The sequence below is a fragment of the Podarcis melisellensis genome (genome assembly GCF_964234715.1).
Source record: "Podarcis melisellensis genome assembly, chromosome: 1".
NCBI lineage: Eukaryota > Metazoa > Chordata > Lepidosauria > Squamata > Lacertidae > Podarcis > Podarcis melisellensis.
Window position 1 is genome coordinate 17556249 of NC_138528.1, and position 20164 is coordinate 17576412.

Genomic DNA, 20164 nt, shown 5'->3' on the forward strand with positions numbered 1-20164 from the left:
TACACTAAAATGTCACATATTAAAAACTTCCCTGAACAGGGCTGCCTTCAGATGTCTTCTGAATGTCAGGTAGATGTTTATCGCTTTGACATCTGATGGGAGGGCGTTCCACAGGGCGGGCGCCACTACCGAAAAGGCCCTCTGCCTGCTTCCCTGTAACTTGGCCTCTCGCAGTGAGGGAACCGCCAGAAGGCCCTCAGAGCTGGACCTCAGTGTCCGGGCAGAACGATGGGGGAGGAGACGCTCCTTCAGATATACTGGACCGAGGCCATTTAGGGCTTTAAAGGTCAGCACCAACACTTTGAATTGTGCTCGGAAACGTACTGGGAGCCAATGTAGGTCTTTCAAGACCGGTGTTATATGGTCTCGGCGGCCGCTCCCAGTCACCAGTCTAGCTGCCGCATTCTGGATTAGTTGTAGTTTCCGGGTCACCTTCAAAGGTAGCCCCACGTAGAGCGCATTGCAGTAGTCCAAGCGGGAGATAACCAGAGCATGTACCACTCTGGCAAGACAGTCCGCAGGCAGATAGGGTCTCAGCCTACGTACCAGATGGAGCTGGTAAACAGCTGCCCTGGATACAGATTTGACCTGTGCCTCCATGGACAGCTGTGAGTCCAAAATGACTCCCAGGCTGCGCACCTGGTCCTTCAGGGGCACAGTTACCCCATTCAGGACCAGGGAATCCTCCACACCTGCCCGCCTCCTGTCCCCCAAAAACAGTACTTCTGTCTTGTCAGGATTCAACCTCAATCTGTTAGCCGCCATCCATCCTCCAACCGCTTCCAGACACTCACACAGGACCTTTACCGCCTTCACTGGTTCTGATTTAAAAGAGAGGTAGAGCTGGGTATCATCTGCATACTGATGAACACCCAGCCCAAACCTCCTGATGATCCCTCCCAGCGGCTGCATGTAGATGTTGAAAAGCATGGGGGAGAGGACAGAACCCTGAGGCACCCCACAAGTGAGCGGCCAGGGGTCTGAACACTCATCCCCCCCCCACCACTTTCTGAACACGGCCCAGGAGGAAGGAGCGGAACCACTGTATGACAGTGCCCCCAGCTCCCAGCCCCTCAAGACGGTCCAGAAGGATGTCATGGTCGATGGTATCAAACGCCGCTGAGAGATCCAGCAGAACTAGGAAACAGCTCTCACCTTTGTCCCTAGCCCGCCGGAGATCATCAACCAGTGCGACCAAGGCAGTTTCAGTCCCATGATGAGGCCTGAATCCCGACTGGAAGGGATCCAAATGGTCCGCTTCTTCCAGGCGTGCCTGGAGTTGTTCAGCAACCACTCGCTCAATCACCTTGCCCAAGAATGGAAGGTTTGAGACTGGGCGATAATTGGCCATCGTGGCCGCATCTAAAGATGGTTTTTTAAGAAGCGGTTTGATAACCGCCTCTTTCAGCAGGTCTGGGAAGGCTCCCTCACGGAGGGAAGCATTCACCACCCCACGAAGCCCATCGCCCAGTCCTTCCCGGCTAGCTTTTATAAGCCAGGATGGGCAAGGATCCAGGAGACAGGTGGTTGGCTTCACTCGTCCAAGCAGCCTGTCCACATCCTCGGAGGTAACAGATTGAAATTGATCCCACACAACTTGACCAGACAGGACTCTAGCACTCTCCCGCCCCGGCCCTGCTCCCACGGTGGAGTCTACTTCTTCCCGAATCTGAGCGATTTTATCTGCAAAAAAATTTGCAAAATCATTGCAGGAGAACATGTGGCCCGTACTGGGCCCCGATGTTACAGGTGGTTCCGCTAAATTGTGAACCACCTGAAAGAGTCTCCTGCTGCTGTTTTCTGCAGATGCAATAGAGGCGGTGAAGAAAGTCTTCTTCGCCGTCGCTATCGCCACTTGGTAGGCTCGACGTTGAGCTCTAACCCGTGTCCGGTCAGATTCAGAATGAGTTATCCGCCACCGGCGCTCTAGCCGTCTCAACAATTGTTTCATTGCCCTCAGATCTGTGGAAAACCACGGGGCTCTCCGGGCTTCATGCAATCGGAGAGGGCGCTTCGGAGCCAAACAGTCAATAGCCCTGGTTAACTCCACATTCCAGCGGGCCACCAGGGAATCGGCTGAAAGGCCATCAACATGGGATAAAGCATCCCCTACCACTCTCTGGAAACCATTTGGATCCATTAAGTGGCGGGGGCGGACCATCCGAATCGGTCCCACCTCCCTGCAGAGGGGATGGGTCGCAGAGAAGTCTAGTTGCACCAGGAAGTGGTCTGACCATGGCACTTCTTTCGTTTCACTTTTACTTAGTGTCAGATCACCAACATCCGTAGAGGTAAACACCAGGTCCAAGGCATGTCCGCGGCTATGGGTTGGGCCAGACTTATTCAGGGACAGCCCCATGGAGGCCATGCTTTCCACGAAGTCCCGAGCGGCCCCTTGTAAGGTCGTGTCGGCATGGATGTTAAAATCCCCTAGGACGACCAAGCTAGGTGTCTCCAGGAGAACATCCGCCACGACCTGAAGCAGCTTGGGCAGGGAATCCTTGGTGCAGCGGGGAGGTCGGTACACCAAAAGGAATCCTGTACTGCCCCTATTGCCCAACTTCCAGAACATGCACTCAGAAAACTGGGTCTTCCCAATAGGACGCCTGGTGCAAACTAATGACTTCCTAAAAATCACTGCAACCCCCCCTCCCCGCCCACATGACCTGGGTTGCTGTGCGTAAGAGAAACCTGGTGGACAAGCAGCGGCAAGGACAGGCCCATCTGCTTCATCCAACCAAGTCTCTGTTACACATGCCAGGTCAAGTCCTCCATCCATGATCAAGTCATGGATGGCAGTGGTCTTATGAATCATTGACCTGGCATTGCACAGCAACACTTTCAGGTCATGTGGGTATCCCTTGCTGATTCTAGTATTCATCCGGTCAGGACCAGACCCAGAGGCAGGGATAGTCCTCAGACAACGACTAAACCTGCCTCCTCTGTAATGACATGGTCTGGTCTTAGCGTAACTCCTCCTCCTACCCGTGATCACTGAGATCGGTTGTCCCAGTGCATTCCCCCCTGTGAAACATATCCCAGCCATTTTGTGGGCTGGGGCCCATTCCCCGGCAGCCCTGACCCCTCCCCTTAAGAGCAAAATAACCCCTTTAAAAAACAAAACCAAAAAAACACACAAATACAACAATACAAACAAAAAACAATAAAAATTACAAAAATTACAAAAACATAAAATCAAATTCCCAGGCCCAATAAACATCCACCGCAACCCCCCCCCCACATACAAAAAATTCAAAATAAAATTTTAAAACATTTTAAAAGCACTCTGCAGCCCTCCAGCAGTGACAGCAACTGTTCTAGTGAGGCCCGTCAGGCCCTGCCCCAGGCCAGATGGTGAGTGGCAGGAAGGAGCAGGACCCCATACACTCACACAGGAGAGTCCTCCCGGGCAGCAGAGTCCAGCAGTCCTTTATGAGGCTTCAGGCCCCGCCCCAGGCCAGATGGTGAGTGGCAGGAAGGAGCAGGGCCCTCAGACACTCACATACAGGAGAGTGTTGAGGAACAAAATCATCAATACAAGTTTTGCTGGGAGGAGAAAGTATGTGCAAAGGAACTGCTTTGTGAAGTTGTCTTTATCCACATCTGCAGTAAAAACAAAGATATGTTGCCTCCTTTCTCGAGTGATGATGTTTGATACCAGCTGGTGGATCTCTTGTATCTCTGTTTTTCTATAGTATTAATACTAGTAATTTTGGGCTTGTTGCATGATGAGCCTCTCCGTCCAGTAGGCTCTAAACCTCTGGCAGCACCAGCAACCACTTTGACTGTCAAGTCACAATACCGCTAGAAAATAACAATGAGAAATACATGAAGACAGTATTCTTGACAGAGTTCTTGGAGCAGGATGATCTAATTAGTAGTGTCAGGAGCAAGAGAAAGCAGGATGGACATGGTTCCAGCTAAAACCAAAAGAGCCTTTTATTATTTAGCTTGTGGAAGAAGAAGAAGAAGAAAGGCCCATGGGGTAGAGCAAGAATAGAGATGCATTATAGCTGACTGACTCGAGAAACATCTCGCCACCAACTTTGCAGCAGACTTCAAAGACGGCAGGGTCGTCTCTCTTCCAGCTTTCATGCAGTGAGTCAGGATTTCATGGAACATCAGTATGGAATCAGAGGCCAGAGTTGTGCTAAGCTCACAGGGAAATGCTTCATTGACGGGACTTTGTTGTAGCACACCTGGGTGTAAACAGTTTTCATCTGCACTGGGACATCTGCACTGTCCCATTTAGTTGGCAAAGAGCCTTCTGAACCTCATGCACCTTCCCAAAATATAGCTGCAAACAATATAGCAATCTCAGGCCTAGGTCCATATGCAGCCCCGCAAGCCTCTCTGTCTAGCCCTTGGCATCCCCTCAGGCTGGTTCTCCTCCACACCTCTCGCTAACTCTACCGTGTGCCCCCTTCAAGTGCCTTTGCCTGAGTAGATGTGTCCTTGAACTGGGATGATTTGCATGAGTATGGATAGAGTGTGCGTTCATGTAAACCTCAATAATTTGTATGGCTGGAATGTAGCCAGCTGTAATAAAGGGAGGAGTCCTCCTATCTGTTGCTCTTCCACCCTCAGTCCATGAACTGTAGTGGGGACTTATAGCGAAACCTGACCAGCACTGTAACATTGAGTTTAAGCCTTTTCAGAGGGAGGACGACCTAAAGTTTGCATTTTGATGAAACGTTTTCTTAATGCATCATTTTGTGCATATATTGGCCTATTTTTCATGTCTTAAGGTTTACTCTTCATGTCCCTTTGATATAGAAGGGGATGTTTCCCTTGAGCTCAATGAATGTTGTGGGCAGGTTGATACTCAAAATCAAAACTGTCCATTAGCTCTTTGGATTTTATTTGGTTCAGAGCCCTTTGCTGTGGCTATTTGCTTTTCCTAGCCCCACTCCCCCCTTGCTAGACTGTAGTCTATATTTCCCCTGGGTGTTGGTGCTGGGGATTAGCTGGGACTGCTGCGCTAGTCCTTATGGGTTTGATCCCCCATGGATAGTTTCTCCTCATTTTTCAGCTCCTGGGACAAGAGGAATTTTTTTTTTATAGAACTATAAAAATCAGACATGCCCAAATTCCAAGCTGCTTTTTTGTTTGGAACACTTCTATGCAAACAAAAATGATATAAGGAAAAGAGAAACCTTTGAGAAGGACAAAAAAGCAAGATGCTATTCCACTGGGGAATGAGGGGAACAGCTTTTTTTAAAAAAAGAAGGAAAATGAAAGCCCATAAAACAAGTTTCGTATGCCATAAAACCAGGCACCCTCCCACAAATTCTGTACTATATCGAAACATTAAAAGAGCCCTGAAACACTTGAAACTGATTGTCATCCAATTTAAAGTATTCTGATTAAAGATGTTAGTTTGAAGAAGAAGAAAAACATTTTCCCTTTGTGTTTAGATGATGGCATGTGTCAGGGCAGACAACATACTAGAAAAGGCATTCACTTGTATGTAGTATAAGATTAATACCTCCTCTAAGATGATACCTGCAACCTTCTTTTTATTCTTCTGCCTGATTAAATAGGGCACTCTTTTAAATCAATCAAAAGATTTTAAATCTATTGGTTTAACTGATTATTCAACTAAGCATTACAGCCCCAATTGAAGACCTCTGTAGATTTTGTTTCAAATCACATCTTCACAACTATGTATGAGGCCTGTTCCTTGAGATTGGTATGTTTTCTGTGTTGTACAGCTTGATTTATCAAGAACATTCCTGCTTTATGAGAATAATATTGTGGGACAATTTCCATGTTAATAATGAGCCACTTTAGTCCTTGTGGTTTGATAAAAGAAATATGGTTAAGTGGCAACTTCTTCATCTTCCCACAGCAAAATCCCATCACCATCTAAGAATAATTACCTAAGTTTCAGATAAAGAGATTATTTGCAAATAAATTGGAGTCCTCTGAAGAAAGTATCCCCCAAAGATTCACAGTTATCCACTCCTCTTTTTGATTTAGAGTGATGAAAAATGCACTGAGAGTTGAAGTGTGTGACAGAAACTAGTTCTCTTAGTGCAGTGCTGCAGAGGACCCCATGGGAGTAACTTGAAACTCAACAGCACTGTTATGTGTGAGAGGGGTCAACTCAGGACCAACACAAAGTGGTCTAGAAGGGTGCCATTTTTTATAGCTTTTCTATAATATTTGAGAATTTTTGGAGAACAGGTGAGGTCCCTGCAAGCTGGAAGTGTGCAAATGTTGTCCCCATCTTTAAAAAAAGGGGGGATTATCTGACCAAACTCTCACCAGCCTTTAAAATAGGGTTGGGGAGCCTCTGGCCCTCCAGATGTTGCTAAACTACAACTCCCATAATCCCTGACCATTGGCCATGCTGGCTGGGGCTAAAGGGAGTTGGAATCCAGCAACAGCTGGATGGGCACAGGTTCCCCAATCACTGCTCTAAAAGAAAGGGAAATACAAGGTAACTTCCCCAAGGACTAAGAGGCTTGACTTTGTTACTGGGTAGTAGGTGCTGTTTCTTCTTGTTATTTTTTAAGTAGTGGTCATTTTACATCCTTTAAAGCAGGCACCCTCAAACTCGCCCCTCCAGCTGTTTTGGTACTACAACTCCCATCATCCCTAGCTAATGGGACCAGTGGTCAGGGATGATGGGAATTGTAGTCCCAAAACATCTGAAGGGCCGAGTTTGGGGGTGCCTGCTTTAAAGGAAGATCAGGCTCATACAAACAAGGTTGAACTATAAAATGCTGAAAATTTTTCTTCTTTCTTTTGAATCCTCTGTATAGATCACTACAGGCTACAATTTGGAAGATGACCGTTGTGAATGTGTAGCACTTCAAGATTTTAAGGCTGACGAACAGGTAATCTTGAGGTGTGTGTGTGTGTGTGTGTGTGTGTGTGAGAGAGAGAGAGAGAGAGAGAGAGAGAGAGAGAGAGAGAGAGATTTAACATTTGAAGTTCCGTGTACATTCATACATGTGTACATTCATACATGTACAGATGCATCCAATTGATAGTAAATACACGCAATTCTAATTTAGCTTCAGGAGTCTTGTTAATTTTCACTAGGCGTGTTCCATGAGACATTCCTTACAAATGTGTTATAAAGGCTGAGGATAGATAGCTCTCTTTTTTGTAACATAAAAAGTGCATTTGTCATTGCAAAGGAAGAAGAATGCCTTGATCTAAAGCAACCTTACCTTGTGCCATGAGTAACTCAGCCATTTTTTGTTTTGAATGATAGCACATTGGTATAAATGTTCACGTAGGTGAGGGCGTTTAAAATACTTGACCTGAGCATCATGAGCTGGGCAGCCATTGTTTGTTCAGCATTTTGCTCTTTGGCATTATTTAGTTCACATTCAGCTGTTTTCTGACTTCTTACCACTTAACCGTCCAGAAAATAAAAGATGATGTCACTAACCAATTCAGCTGTCAGGATCCATTCTCCAAGGGATGTATAGCTCCTTTTAACAGGCATCAATATCTGCCTTCAGTGCTCACTTCTAATATCCTTGCGATTCATGTTGTCCATTATTACTGTTGACCATTAATTCTTGGACTTCCCTGTGATGTAGTATAAAGAGCTATTTGTTAATGCTGTTTATACCCCACCCTGTCACAACAGCTTGAAGTGGATGCTTCATATAGGTTTACAATTTCTCATAAATTTCTTGCAATTCTGAAACATGTCCCAGCTGCTAATTTAGCAAACGACATTATTAAGTAAAATTATTGGATGTTCTCATAGTCCGTTGCAAACCGCCCTGGGATCTTCGGGTGACGGGCAGTATACAAATTTAATAAAGAAAAGAAAAGAAGAAATTAGGTCATTTGTCCCCATAAACTTGCACACAATTAAGTTAAATTTGGTACTTATATATGTGGGGAAAGTGGCAAGAATATTATGCCCCCTTCTCTAGAGTCCAAAAATCCAGGCATCCATTAGCCACTGGTACCTGAAAAGCAACATGGTGACTGGCACGTGAATTACTAAAGAGATCAGGATGCAGATTTTCTTCTTCTACTGATGTGTGCTGCTGTTCAGGGGACCTGGTTCCTACCTCCTCTGAGTCTCTGTTTTGTTCCTTTCCCAACTGTGCTCCCTTCCTCTTGGTATACGCTATGCTCTGCACCCTTACACTGATATGTATGTGGGCTAGCAGCAAGACCTTGTTTTCCTCTCCATCCCCACGAAGAGGGGAACAGACCAGAATATTCCAGCAAGTACAGGGCTCACCCACTTATGGGCCAGGGTGAAGCAGCTGCCTCAGGCAGCCCTCCGAAGCAATGTCAACATTGGTGCCAATTTGCCACAAGATCTTGACGAAATCACAAGAAGATGGTCAATGGAGGAGCTTTGGGCACATGCAGGTAGAGGTCTCTGTGTTTAGAACAGCGTCCAAAGTGTTTGAGTAAAAGAAGTTCCTAGGGTTAAAGTTTGCCTTGCCCGTTATTTAAAGATAGCATTCTCATATGCATTGTGGTCTGCAGCACTATAGTATTGGGGGGGGGGGGTTGTGTAATGTGTAATTTGTCATTCCATGAGTTGATCCTAAGCTATTTTTCTGTCCCTTCGCTTCTCTTTTCATCCTCCTAGATTTACATTTTTTATGGCACTCGGTCAAATGCTGAATTTGTGATCCACAGTGGGTTTTTCTTTGATAATAATTCACATGACAGAGTGAAAATAAAGCTTGGAGTGAGTAAAAGTGACAGGCTGTATGCTATGAAGGCAGAGGTCTTAGCTCGCGCTGGCATCCCAACGTAAGTCAAATTGAAAGACGCTGTTTTTGTATTGAAACATTTCAAGCTCTAAGGTCAAGTAGAACATTATAGCAAAACTGCTGTTCATTAAAGTAGGTGGAGCCTACATTATATCTCACTCCTATATAGTTATCTTAAATTGCTGTTATTAAGCAAGTTTGCTGATTATGAGACACGTTTACCAACATCTTTAGAAAAAATTGTCTGTTGGAGGGCAAGAGAATATGCCGGTTTGCTATTTTTGCTCACTGTTTCCCCTCATTATAAAAGTACTGTCATGGTCTATTTGTGACCTATAATGCTTTCAGCATCCTTCATTTTTGAACCATAAATCCAAACACACACTGTTACTTTTGAACCATAATCTTTTTAATTCAGACTATTGTACAATATCTAGTCAGTGTTCTTTGGTTGAATTACCAGCCATCTTGTTAGATTGAATAGATTTTCTTCTAATGGATTTTTCAATAATTTCTGATGGTCAGTATGTCAAGGGAGCAAGTGTTAATATTTTGTAGCTTGGAAATGAGATTTCTATAGGTCTTAACGTGGTAAATGAAAGCATGCACAATTTTTATTAGGTAGTTATATAAAGTAATAGTAAAGTAATACTTGACTAATCTATTATAGAGAAGGAATTGCTAAATTTTTATCTGAGAAAAGTTTGAACAGCTTCAGTTTAATGCTCAGAAATTGGATTGACCCTTATACAGCTTCACTTTACAATAATAAGAATATATTATAAATTAAGGATTTTCATACTGCATAATCAAGCTACCAAAGACTGACATCTTATTCACTTTTTTTTACTTTTTTTTTAGTTCTAGTGTGTTTGCCTTGCACTCAACAGAGCCGCCAATCTCAGCCCAGCTTCTGGCTTTCCTTAGAGTGTTTTGCATGACAGAAGGTAAAAAACCTTTATGAAAAATTGTATCAAATTTTGTTCGATTGTTTGAAGGTGAAAATGGGATTAAGGAAAGAAAATTCAGCCCTCCAAAGAATTCCAGAGAAATTACTAGCCCACCAAAGAAAAAAAACATCCTAGCCTTTTTGACCATATATACCATCCTCTGGTAGACATTAATGGAACATTGAAGATATGGAAAGACTATTTTCCAGTTTGCAAAAGCTTTTATAGAATTTTAGAGTTGGAAGGGATCCTGAGGATCATCTAGTCCAACCCCCTGCAATGCAGGAATATACAGCAGTCCCATGCAACGATTGAACCTGCAACCTTGGCATTATCAACACCATGCTGTAACCAACCTAGGTGACACCTGGCTTGAGAGCAGTACATGTGAAAAGGATCTAGGAGTCTTGGTTGACCACAAACTTGACATGAGCCAACAGTGTGACACGGCAGCTAAAAAAGCCAATGCAATTCTGGGCTGCATCAATAGGAGTATAGCATCTAGATCAAGGGAAGTAATAGTGCCACTGTATTCTGCTCTGGTCAGACCTCACCTGGAGTAGTGTGTCCAGTTCTGGGCACCACAGTTCAAGAAGGACACTGACAAACTGGAACGTGTCCAGAGGAGGGCAACCAAAATGGTCAAAGGCCTGGAGACGATGCCTTATGAGGAATGGCTAAGGGAGCTGGGCATGTTTAGCCTGGAGAAGAGGAGGTTAAGGGGTGATATGATAGCCATGTTCAAATATATAAAAGGATGCCACATAGAGGAGGGAGAAAGGTTGTTTTCTGCTGCTCCAGAAAAGCGGACACGGAGCAGTGGATCCAAACTACAAGAAAGAAGATTCCACCTAAACATTAGGAAGAACTTCCTGACAGTAAGAGCTGTTCGACAGTGGAATTTGCTGCCAAGGAGTGTGGTGGAGTCTCCTTCTTTGGAGGTCTTTAAGCAGAGGCTTGACAACCATATGTCAGGAGTGCTCTGATGGTGTTTCCTGCTTGGCAGGGGGTTGGACTCGATGGCCCTTGTGGTCTCTTTCAACTCTATGATTCTATAAATTTTATTTGTCACAATTGATTACACAAATGGCTATTTACAAGCCTAGTTTGGAAGCCAAAATATATTATTCAGGATTTTTAGACCTCTTTTCTCTTGGAGATGCTATATTGAGGAAGGTGGGGAATTGCAAATAAAAGATCATTAGTTAGGTATTTATTTATCGCTTTATGCAAAAATAAAACCCCTCTCAAGGTGAGTTTGTAAGATGAAATAAATAAAAGCAATTTAAAACCACAAAAATTTAAAATTATGAACAATACACACTCTATGATGGTGAAGCCTTCTTAGGATGTGATATTTTCACAGACTTAGCTGGAAGAAAATAACATTGAACTTGGTGATGGCCAGAATAAATGGAACAATTCTCTGTTTGAATTTAGAGAATTGATTCTGTACCAGTAAAGTCTGGAGCTTCAGCTCTGAAGAACTCAGAAAGCAACAGGTCCACTTACTAATGCTTATGAATGGTTTGGTTTTGTTAGCCTTCCAGAGGCCAAAATAAATGGAGCAATTGCTGATTGTCCTTTCTCCTCCTCACAGATGAGCTGAAGGAACACTTGATAGGAGAGCATGCAATCGACAGAATCTTCACTCTTGGCAATTCTGAATTTCCAGTGAGCTGGGACAATGAGGTGAAACTTTGGACATTCCTTGAAGCCAGGGCATCTCTTCTGTTAAAAACCTACAAAACCACTATTTTGGTAAGACTTCTAAGAGCATTCTCGTACTTACAAGCTAACAGGATATTTGGTCTAATCTCATAGGAATGAGTTCGTCTTTTTAAAGCATTCCATTTTGGTGCCTTTCTCCTCTAGAAAGGAGTTAATAGTATTCTTTGTGCTTGAGAGATGTTTAGAGGTGTAAGCTCATCATTTGGCTGCTGCACTGTAGGTTTTCTGAACTTTGTACGGTGGTACCTCTGGTTACATACTTAATTCGTTCCGGAGGTCTGTTCTTAACCTGAAACTGTTCTTAACCTGAAGCGCTGCGCGATTTCTGTTCTCATCCTGAAGCAAAGTTCTTAACCCGAGGTACTATTTCTGGGTTAGCGGAGTCTGTAACCTGAAACGTATGTAACCCGAGGTACAACTGTATTCAGAAGTGGACCATGATGTACAGCCCATATGCTGGGCTTCTGAGAAAAAAATAATTATATTTTAGTATGTGTGCAGTACTTTGGGTTTGAGGAGGCAGGGATGGACCTCTTAATGCTTATGATTTATACCCACTTTTCAGACACACTCATTCCAGCTACTCTATGTCTTTCTTGGCATGGAAACTCTTTTGTCTTCTTTTGTCTTCGAATTGCAAACGTTTCCTTTTTTTCAGACCTCCACTGACTTAAGATTCCAAGACTGTTTCATACTCAGTATTACCTGCTCACTTTAATGACGCTACTCTCTGTCTCTTAGGCCTAGAACACCTATCAGCTGCTACCTTTCACTATGTATAACTGCATTCATTTTTACATTTGACATAGCATAACAATGGCATTGTTATGATTAATACAGCAATGTAAAAAACTGGTAACTTTGACCACTTACAGAAGTATAGCTTTATGGTTAAAATCCAAAGCCCTGCTTAGATTTTGGTGAATACACCACGTTTTATTCTCTTCTCTTCTCCCCTCCCCAATTTCTGTTTTTAGGATGATAAATCTTTTTTGGAAACGCATGACCTTACCTGTCACGCGACAATGGCTATTAAACTGCGCTTAGGAGAGAAAGAAATTTTGGAGAAAGCAGTCAAGAGTGCGGCCGCCAACAGAGAGTACTACGGCAAACAAATGGCAGAAGGAGTTCTCCTCCCCAAGTATGAAGAGAGTAATATTGCCTTACTAGAGAATACTGTGGCAGACTCAAGACTCCCAATTGTCTTGAGAAACTTGGACGAAGAGACAGAGGATCAAGAGGACTTAAAGATTGAGGAAGCCATTGGGGCAGAGGTTGCAGCAAACGGATTTGTGAATGGTGACAATTCTTTGCTTAACGGGACCAAATCGGAAAACGAAAATCTAAATCAAGAGGAAAGTAACAGAGAGACTGAAGATGCCAAAGAATCTTCTTCAGACAGTACTGATGAGGTTAAAGAATAGCTCTAAAATAGTTTTGAATTTATTGTGAAATTGAAAACTAGCAGGTGTTCTCCTCCTCCTCCTCTTCTTCTTCTTCTTCTTCTTCTTCTTCTTCTTCTTCTTCTTCTTCTCCTCCTCCTCCTCCTCCTCCTCCTCCTCCTCCTCCTCCTCCGAACAGTGATTTACATTGGTGTGTTTCCTAACATTCTGCAGAGGAAAATGTTTTTTGCTGCTTTATAATAATAATAAAAAAAAGATTTTTAAGTTATTTAAAAGATTTAGCATCCCTTTTCTACTAAGATTGCCATCTTGCTTTTGGAGGACTAGAGTCCAGGAAAAATGAGAGAGGTGGTACCTTTGGAGAGTTGTGCAGCCCTCGGTTAGGAAAACGTGTTTACTTCCTAGGGAAGAGTTCAACTTTATCTGCTATCTTTCTGTTCTGTTTACTCTGACTTCTAAAATGTAAAGCTTGTTTTCTTGCCCAAGGAGGTGGCAAGTTTGACTGACTGACCACTTGGCCTAAGCAGGGATCAGAGCAGCACAAAAGAGTAGATGCACTGAAAAGTAGATACACCCTTAAAAATGTAAGGTGGCAACCTTATTTTCACTAGGTTTCACACGTTAAGAATACGTTCTAATTACAGTGGTTTCTATGAACTATCGTTTATTTTGTGGTTTGGTTTACTGTACAAGAAACTTAATTTCCCACTCCACCATATCCTTGAAATCAAAGTGCGCAACTACAGTACATCCTCAGTTTGTTTATTATTATTTTTTAAGGCTTGACTTTTTTAAAATTTCAAAATGGCACTGGTTTAATTTGGTGAAGGAAGAGATTGGAAGCAGCTCAGCCCAGCCTCCAGATGCAAACTGTGTTGTTCAGAGTGAGGCTGCTCCCCAACCTTTTCAGATTTTCACAAATAGCTAGAGATTTTCAAAGCTACACTTTTGACTAAGAAAATTATTAAAAGTAAAACTTGATTAATTTGTGTCTGCTGCTATTTCATTCATTTTGCATGAGCATAAGCGTTGGACGTATTGACTTAGATTTCAATTCTGGTTACACAGGCCGTAAGGGAGTTGGGATAGGAGTGGTAAGCAGCAGGGTCTGGGGAACGTGTGAATACACACAGCAGGGGTGAGAGGAACTGGATCCCACCAGTGTGGACCGCTTTGGCGTGTGGGTGGGGCACTATCCTCTCAAATCATGTGACAACAAGCGATTCAAAGGTCAGGTATTGGCTTTCAGTGGAAGATTCTTTGTTTGCAGTTCCAGCTCCTCTGCAGACATTGCTTGACTTCAAACTAGAGAGGCAAAAAGAGACTCTTCCTTGAACTTTCCCATCTGATGTTATATGGTGTCCAATTTGGGGGAAGTAAAGGTAAAGGGACCCCTGACCATTAGGTCCAGTTGTGACCGACTCTGGGGTTGCGGCGCTCATCTCGCTTTATTGGCTGAGGGAGTACAGCTTCCGGGTCATGTGGCCAGCATGACTAAGCCGCTTCTGGCGAACCAGAGCAGTGCACGGAAACGCCGTTTATCTTCCCACTGGAGCGGTACCTATTTATCTACTTGCACTTTGACGTGCTTTTGAACTGCTAGGTTGGCAGGAGCTGGGACCGAGCAACAGGAGCTCACTCCATTGCAGGGATTCAAACCATATCAGGTGGATGACACAGGATAGGGTATTTTCTGTAGCTAAATTGCAGCTAGGTAGCCAGTATCATGTGCAATACACAGGGATTCGACCCGCCGACCTTCTGATCAGCAAGTCCTAGGCTCTGTGGTTTAACCCACAGTTTAACTCACATTTGGGGGAAGTGGGTAGTCCTAAATACCCTGGTGGGCCAACCTCTGGGACTTGGTTAATTTTTTAAATAAGGATTATTAAACAGCTAAAAAAATTTTAACCCCCTAAGGTTGTGTACAACATAAACAATATTGCTAAAATAAAAATGCAGCATAGAACCAGTGAAATAGCAATAGCAACATGTCCATGAAAAAAAGTCTGGGTATGACACTGTTGTTTCTCAGGACATCATTAAGCCTGCAATTGTGTGCCTTCTTATGTAAGAGTAAATCATTTTGAAAACATTGGGCTTTACTTCTGAGTAAACATGCATAGGATTGCATTTAAGATTGTGCTTTATTAAGTCCTTCAGTCGTTATTACTAAATATTACAATATTTAGTGACCATATTGTTGACTAATCAGGTTGGAAGGCTGGATGTTCCCCACCAATGAGCTAAAGCCTATTCGTTTGGGATGTAACCCAGAGAAATCTAGGCATGCCCAAATCCCATTGACATCTGTGGGTGATTAGAGCTTAACTACAGAGCTAAACTGAAATAGCCCTTTTTAGTTTTGTTCTTGCTATTGTCAAGAGACACTTCTATTTTTTATATGCTTTTGACTGCAACCTTTATTTTTTTGCCAATATCTTAGCCTTGGAATTAGAAGGAAGCATGACTGGTCTAAAAAGCCTGGGTTTTAAGGGTCCAGACAATTGTGCAGTTCCTCACAGATCAGGAAAGATCTGGAACCTTGGGGTCGGGCGAGCCGTAATCTATAAGCTTGTCTGAACAAACGCATTCAGGGAAGTTTCCCAGTCTAAGCTACCAGGAGTCACCAACTTTTGGGGGCCTATGGGAACATTTTCTATTTTGAGAGTGTGCATTGGGCGCCACTCTCCAGTTGCTTCTCCTCCCTCTTCCATGTCCGTCTGTTTACTCACCCATCAGTAGGAAAGGAGTAGCATGCACATACACTTTGTTTTTCCGGGTGTTTGGATAAAAATCTGATCCTGCAGAATTAAAAACAGGCACTATTAAACTTTCCATAATTTTGCACAAGGTCCTCAACAGTGCAAGCTTATAGTACATTCCAGTTTTTTAAAAGGGCAGATCTGGTGTGTAGCCCACCCCCACAAAATTACATTGCATGGGTTTTCATGTTTTTTTACTTTGGTAAACAACAAAACCACCAGTTACAGAAACACAAATTTCAGGAAGTGTCTGTGAATACTGAGGTGTCCTATGATTTGATTGTAGCTTTAAGGGGATTCCCTTGTAAAAATTATGAAGAACTGTGCCTCAGGTTCATGTATTTGTGCCACATCAGCTTTTGAAAGCACCTGGACCCATAATTTTTTTATGGTTCAGTCAGTGGAGATGAATGTGATCTGTGATATGATGGCTGTTGGGTGGGAGGAGATTCTTTGAAAATAGTATGTAATTTGAAGAGAACATTTATGAATCCAAGTTGTTGGGGTGGGGACTGCAGGCACCTTCTCTCTCTCCTGTAGGACCTCACTTTCTTCTCTGTTCCTACCTCAAGACTCCTAGATCATTCCCCTTCATTCCCATCTTGACGGTCCACTTTCTGTGCTGCTGCTCAGGTACATAAAGTTAAAGGAGGAAGTCGCAAAACATATATTATTTACCACGTTCTCTTGCAGCTTTATGTACTTTTAAAGGGATGAAAGGTTATTCACCCTCACCACCCTATTATTAACTGAGCCCTGGAATGGGGAGGTGTAGATGTTCTGCTAATGCCAGGAGACGTATTCAGGGGTCCCATTGCACCATGACCACCACATGCAGATGTGCCCTGAAGTTTCATATTTGACCCTCCAGAGGGCCCTGTCCAGGAAAAGGTAATCCATTCCCAAAATCACACAGACCACCAGCAATCATCATTTCTGTATTGTCTGGATTTACGTTAATCAGAAAACAAAAATGGCACCTCTTTTTTTAGTCGCTTAGTCATCAACCTCTAATCCAGAACAACATGGAAATACCGTAGTTTTTCAAAGAAGCCATTGTATTCTCAAGTCTGAGAATTAAAGCTGTTGGTTGTCGGGTAGATTACACTGTGCCTTCCCATTGGTGTACAGAACATTGAAGGGGCTAAAATATAACCTGGTGGGATCTCTCTACTTACTACTTCCCAGGTTATAAAGCAGACACCATCTACTCAAATCTCCTGTATTTTGATGCACCATCCTTGAGGATCCTCCTGATAGATCTGGTGGTCAGATGTATGAAAAGCAATGAAGTAGTCTAGAAGACAGGGTCACATTCGCCCATCTCCCTACATGAGTACTACCTACTAAAGCAGCTTCTGCCCCAGATACTGGTCACAACCCAGAATTATCTGGATCCAGAAAATTGGTTTCTTGCAAAGAATGCTTCGAGCTGTCACATCTAAATACTGAATTTCAAAAAAACAAAAAAAAAGGTTTGTATGATATTACTTGGTTGAAAAGAGAGGTTTCTTTAGCAATGATGACTAACTCTTCTCATCCACCTGTGGTTGGTAGCCGTGAGATACAATAGCACACAGCAATGTAGGAAACTCACATGGTCAGATTGCAGCAAGGTTAGACAGGGTGTTAAGACGACTGACAATGACAGCTCCCAGCAACCAACTTGTTGCAATGGGGGCTTAGGAATGGAAGCCTTAAAAGCTGCTTGACTGAAGTCATGAAGAACCTCTGGCCTGAGGATTGGTGCTCCTCTTTAGCTCTGTGGTCTGTTGCCCATCGTTTACCGTACTATTGGACTGGCAAGGTGGTTTTTGTTTTAAAAGAGCAGATAGGGAAATAATCAGTATACGGAATCACATTTCAAAATGGAGTCATACCTCTCTGCTTCAGGCCATGTTAGAAAATACCGAAAGACCAGGCCAAATTGTTTTATGTATGCAACCACGGCTGCCAGGATGTTACTTGCCCAGAGGTTACTGTCCCAACAAAGGAAGAATGGCAAGTAAAGTTAATGGACTATGCAGAAATGGCAAAACCACAGGAAGATTAAGAAATCAAGAACTTTCAGCAAAGAATGGGGATTATTTTTTTAAAAAAATGTAAACACATTGGCAGAATTAATTTAAAATCTAGCAGTTAAAAGGTGGCTTTGGAAGAAGAATAAAGAGTAATGAAAGGAGTTAAGGAAGAGATGTAGCTTTGCAAATGCTTGTTTAGGGAACCAAGGAAAGGGAGGAGGGAAGTCTAAACTGTATTTGATGGTTATGTTAATTTGAAAAACTGAAAAATAAAACTTTTTAAAAAAAGAAATTGCTTTAACCCTTTAGTTGTTAAAGTGGCTAATGCCTCTCTAACTTTTTCGGTCACTTACTTGAATGATCTTGGTCTCATCCACACTAAAAGTGAAATAAGATTGCACTAGAAAAATGAACTGCCTTACAAAACCCACAGCCGCTTGTAGGCTGCCGAAGAGTCTTGAGAATAATAACTAAAATATTGCAGCAATTAATTTAAGTGATTGGATGCTGGGGATGGTTTAGTATAATTGCATACAGGTAGTAATTTATTAAGGTGGCTGTTTCTTTTGGCATATGTCAAAAAGGTCAGAGTTTATACCTTTTTTTTGGACATTAACCTAGTCTTCTGAAACTCAGAAATTCTACTTTTTGGTCATTAATTTCATACATGCTGTGATGGTGACAATTAACCCACTTAATAAAGGTCAAGTTTCAATTTTTTCCAATTTCTGGAACACTTAACTTTATTCCTTCTTGAAAATGGGCAGATTACTGAATGATAAATAGCTATTAAATGAGTGCAGGAATGCAGCTCTGCTGACAGGATAGCTGCAGAACAGTTGGCAACGAAAGGAGTAGGATTACTGTATCTTAACAGAAAGGCAGAGGAAAGGAGGAAAGGGGTCTTCCTTCCATAGCTCTATTTTTTTAAAAAAAAATACTGTAATTTAACACAAAGCATACCGGTTTCAGTTTTAGACAAGGCTGCGGGTGGTTTCAGATGACTGTTTTGACAATCGCCGGCACTTAACGTGGAAAAATTCTAGTCAGAAATAAGGTGGGGGTTTGGCTACATTTACGGATTTCTACTCTGGCAGCCCAGGAAAAAGAAATAGAATCAGGGCTGTCTTAAGCATATGCGGCACCGGGGTGCAAGATCCGCCCGGTGCCCCCCCCGCAAGTTGCCCAGTCCCAGGCACGCAGGAGAGCGGAGCTGGTCAGCCGCCTCAGCATCTCGCTAGCTCGGTCACCCCCAAACTCACAGTGCAGAGCCGCCCGCAGCAGAAGATCCCGCCGCGGTGCTCTGACCGACGGGCGGGCTCTTCCCCGGATTCAACTCTCGGGCCTCGGACTCTTAGCCTTGCACCCCTGAGAGCCTGGCGACCGGGTACCCTGCACCCTTAATGCCTATGGGGAAGAAGAAGAAGAAGAGTAGTTTGGACTTGATATCCCGCCTTTCACTCTCTTTAAGGAGTCTCAAAGTGGCTAACAATCTCCTTTCCCTTCCTCCCCCACAACAAACACTCTGTGAGGTGAGTGGGGCTGAGAGACTTCAGAGAAGTGTGACTGGCCCAAGGTCACCCAGAAGCTGCATGTGGAGGAGTGGGGAAGCGAACCCGGTTCACCAGATTACGAGTCCACTGCTCTTAACCACTACACCACACTGGCTCAGACGGCCCTGAATAGAATTCTATAATGGAGGAAGCTGTGATCGACCAGATTGCCTGCACTCCCAACTCCTGTCATTTCTGATCATTTGCCATGTAGACTGGGGCTGATGCGAACTGGAACTCAGCAACAACTGGTGGGATCCAGTTTCCCCACTCCAGCCCTAGAGAGTTGCATGTTGTGGTGGTTGGCATCCGTCTGTCTGCAGAGACAATGAAGTACACCTCTGGGGGTGCTGTTTTAAGAGCACCAAAGTGACCTCTCTGGGGCGCAAGCCTGGGCAGTGTGTCTGGAGGTCCTGGGATGCACATGCAACGAGATCCCTCTCTCTCGGCCTCTCTGATGTGGTCCAAAGGAAAGGAGAGCAATACGTTTGGCACCAGCTTGGCTGCAGGAGTTGCCAGAAGGAAGCGTTCCAGGTGCCAGGGTTTAGATTGGTAGTATCTTAACTATAAAGGGACGTGGGTGGTGCTGTGGGTTAAACCACAGAGCCTTGGACTTGCTGATCAGAAGGTCGGCGGTTCGAATCCCTGTGAAGGGGTGAGCTCCCGTTGCTCGGTCCCTGCTGCTGCCAACCTAGCAGTTCGAAAGCACGGCAAAGTGCAAGTAGATAAATAGGTACTGCTCCGGCTGGAAGGTAAACGGCATTTCCGTGCGCTGCTCTGGTTCGCCAGAAGCGGCTTAGTCATGCTGGCCACATGAGCCAGAAGCTGTACGCCGGCTCCCTCGGCCAATAAAGCGAGATGAGCGCCACAACCCCAGAATCGGCCACGACTGGACCTAATGGTCAGGGGTCCCTTTACCCTTTACCTTTATCTTAACTGTAAGGACTAGCTAAGCAGCACAACAGGTGAAGGATAACCAGGAGGTTAATATTCTCTCTAGATATATAAATTTAAAACAAGGTTGGAGTCT

At 43.8% G+C, this 20164-nt stretch overlaps 1 protein-coding gene across 2 annotated transcripts in view; it reads left to right on the forward strand.

Moving 5' to 3' along the window:
- The window catches only part of SETD3 (SET domain containing 3, actin N3(tau)-histidine methyltransferase), a 49424-nt gene extending 35644 nt beyond the window's left edge, over positions 1-13780 (forward strand). For both annotated transcript variants that reach the window (XM_081911899.1, XM_081911898.1), the window contains exons 9-13: positions 6771-6845; positions 8585-8751; positions 9573-9658; positions 11262-11422; positions 12370-13780. In XM_081911899.1, the coding sequence (XP_081768025.1) occupies positions 6771-6845; positions 8585-8751; positions 9573-9658; positions 11262-11422; positions 12370-12816 (936 nt within the window). In that variant the 3' untranslated portion in view covers positions 12817-13780. The remainder of the gene's footprint in view (positions 1-6770; positions 6846-8584; positions 8752-9572; positions 9659-11261; positions 11423-12369) is intronic.
- Positions 13781-20164: the final 6384 nt, after the last annotated feature.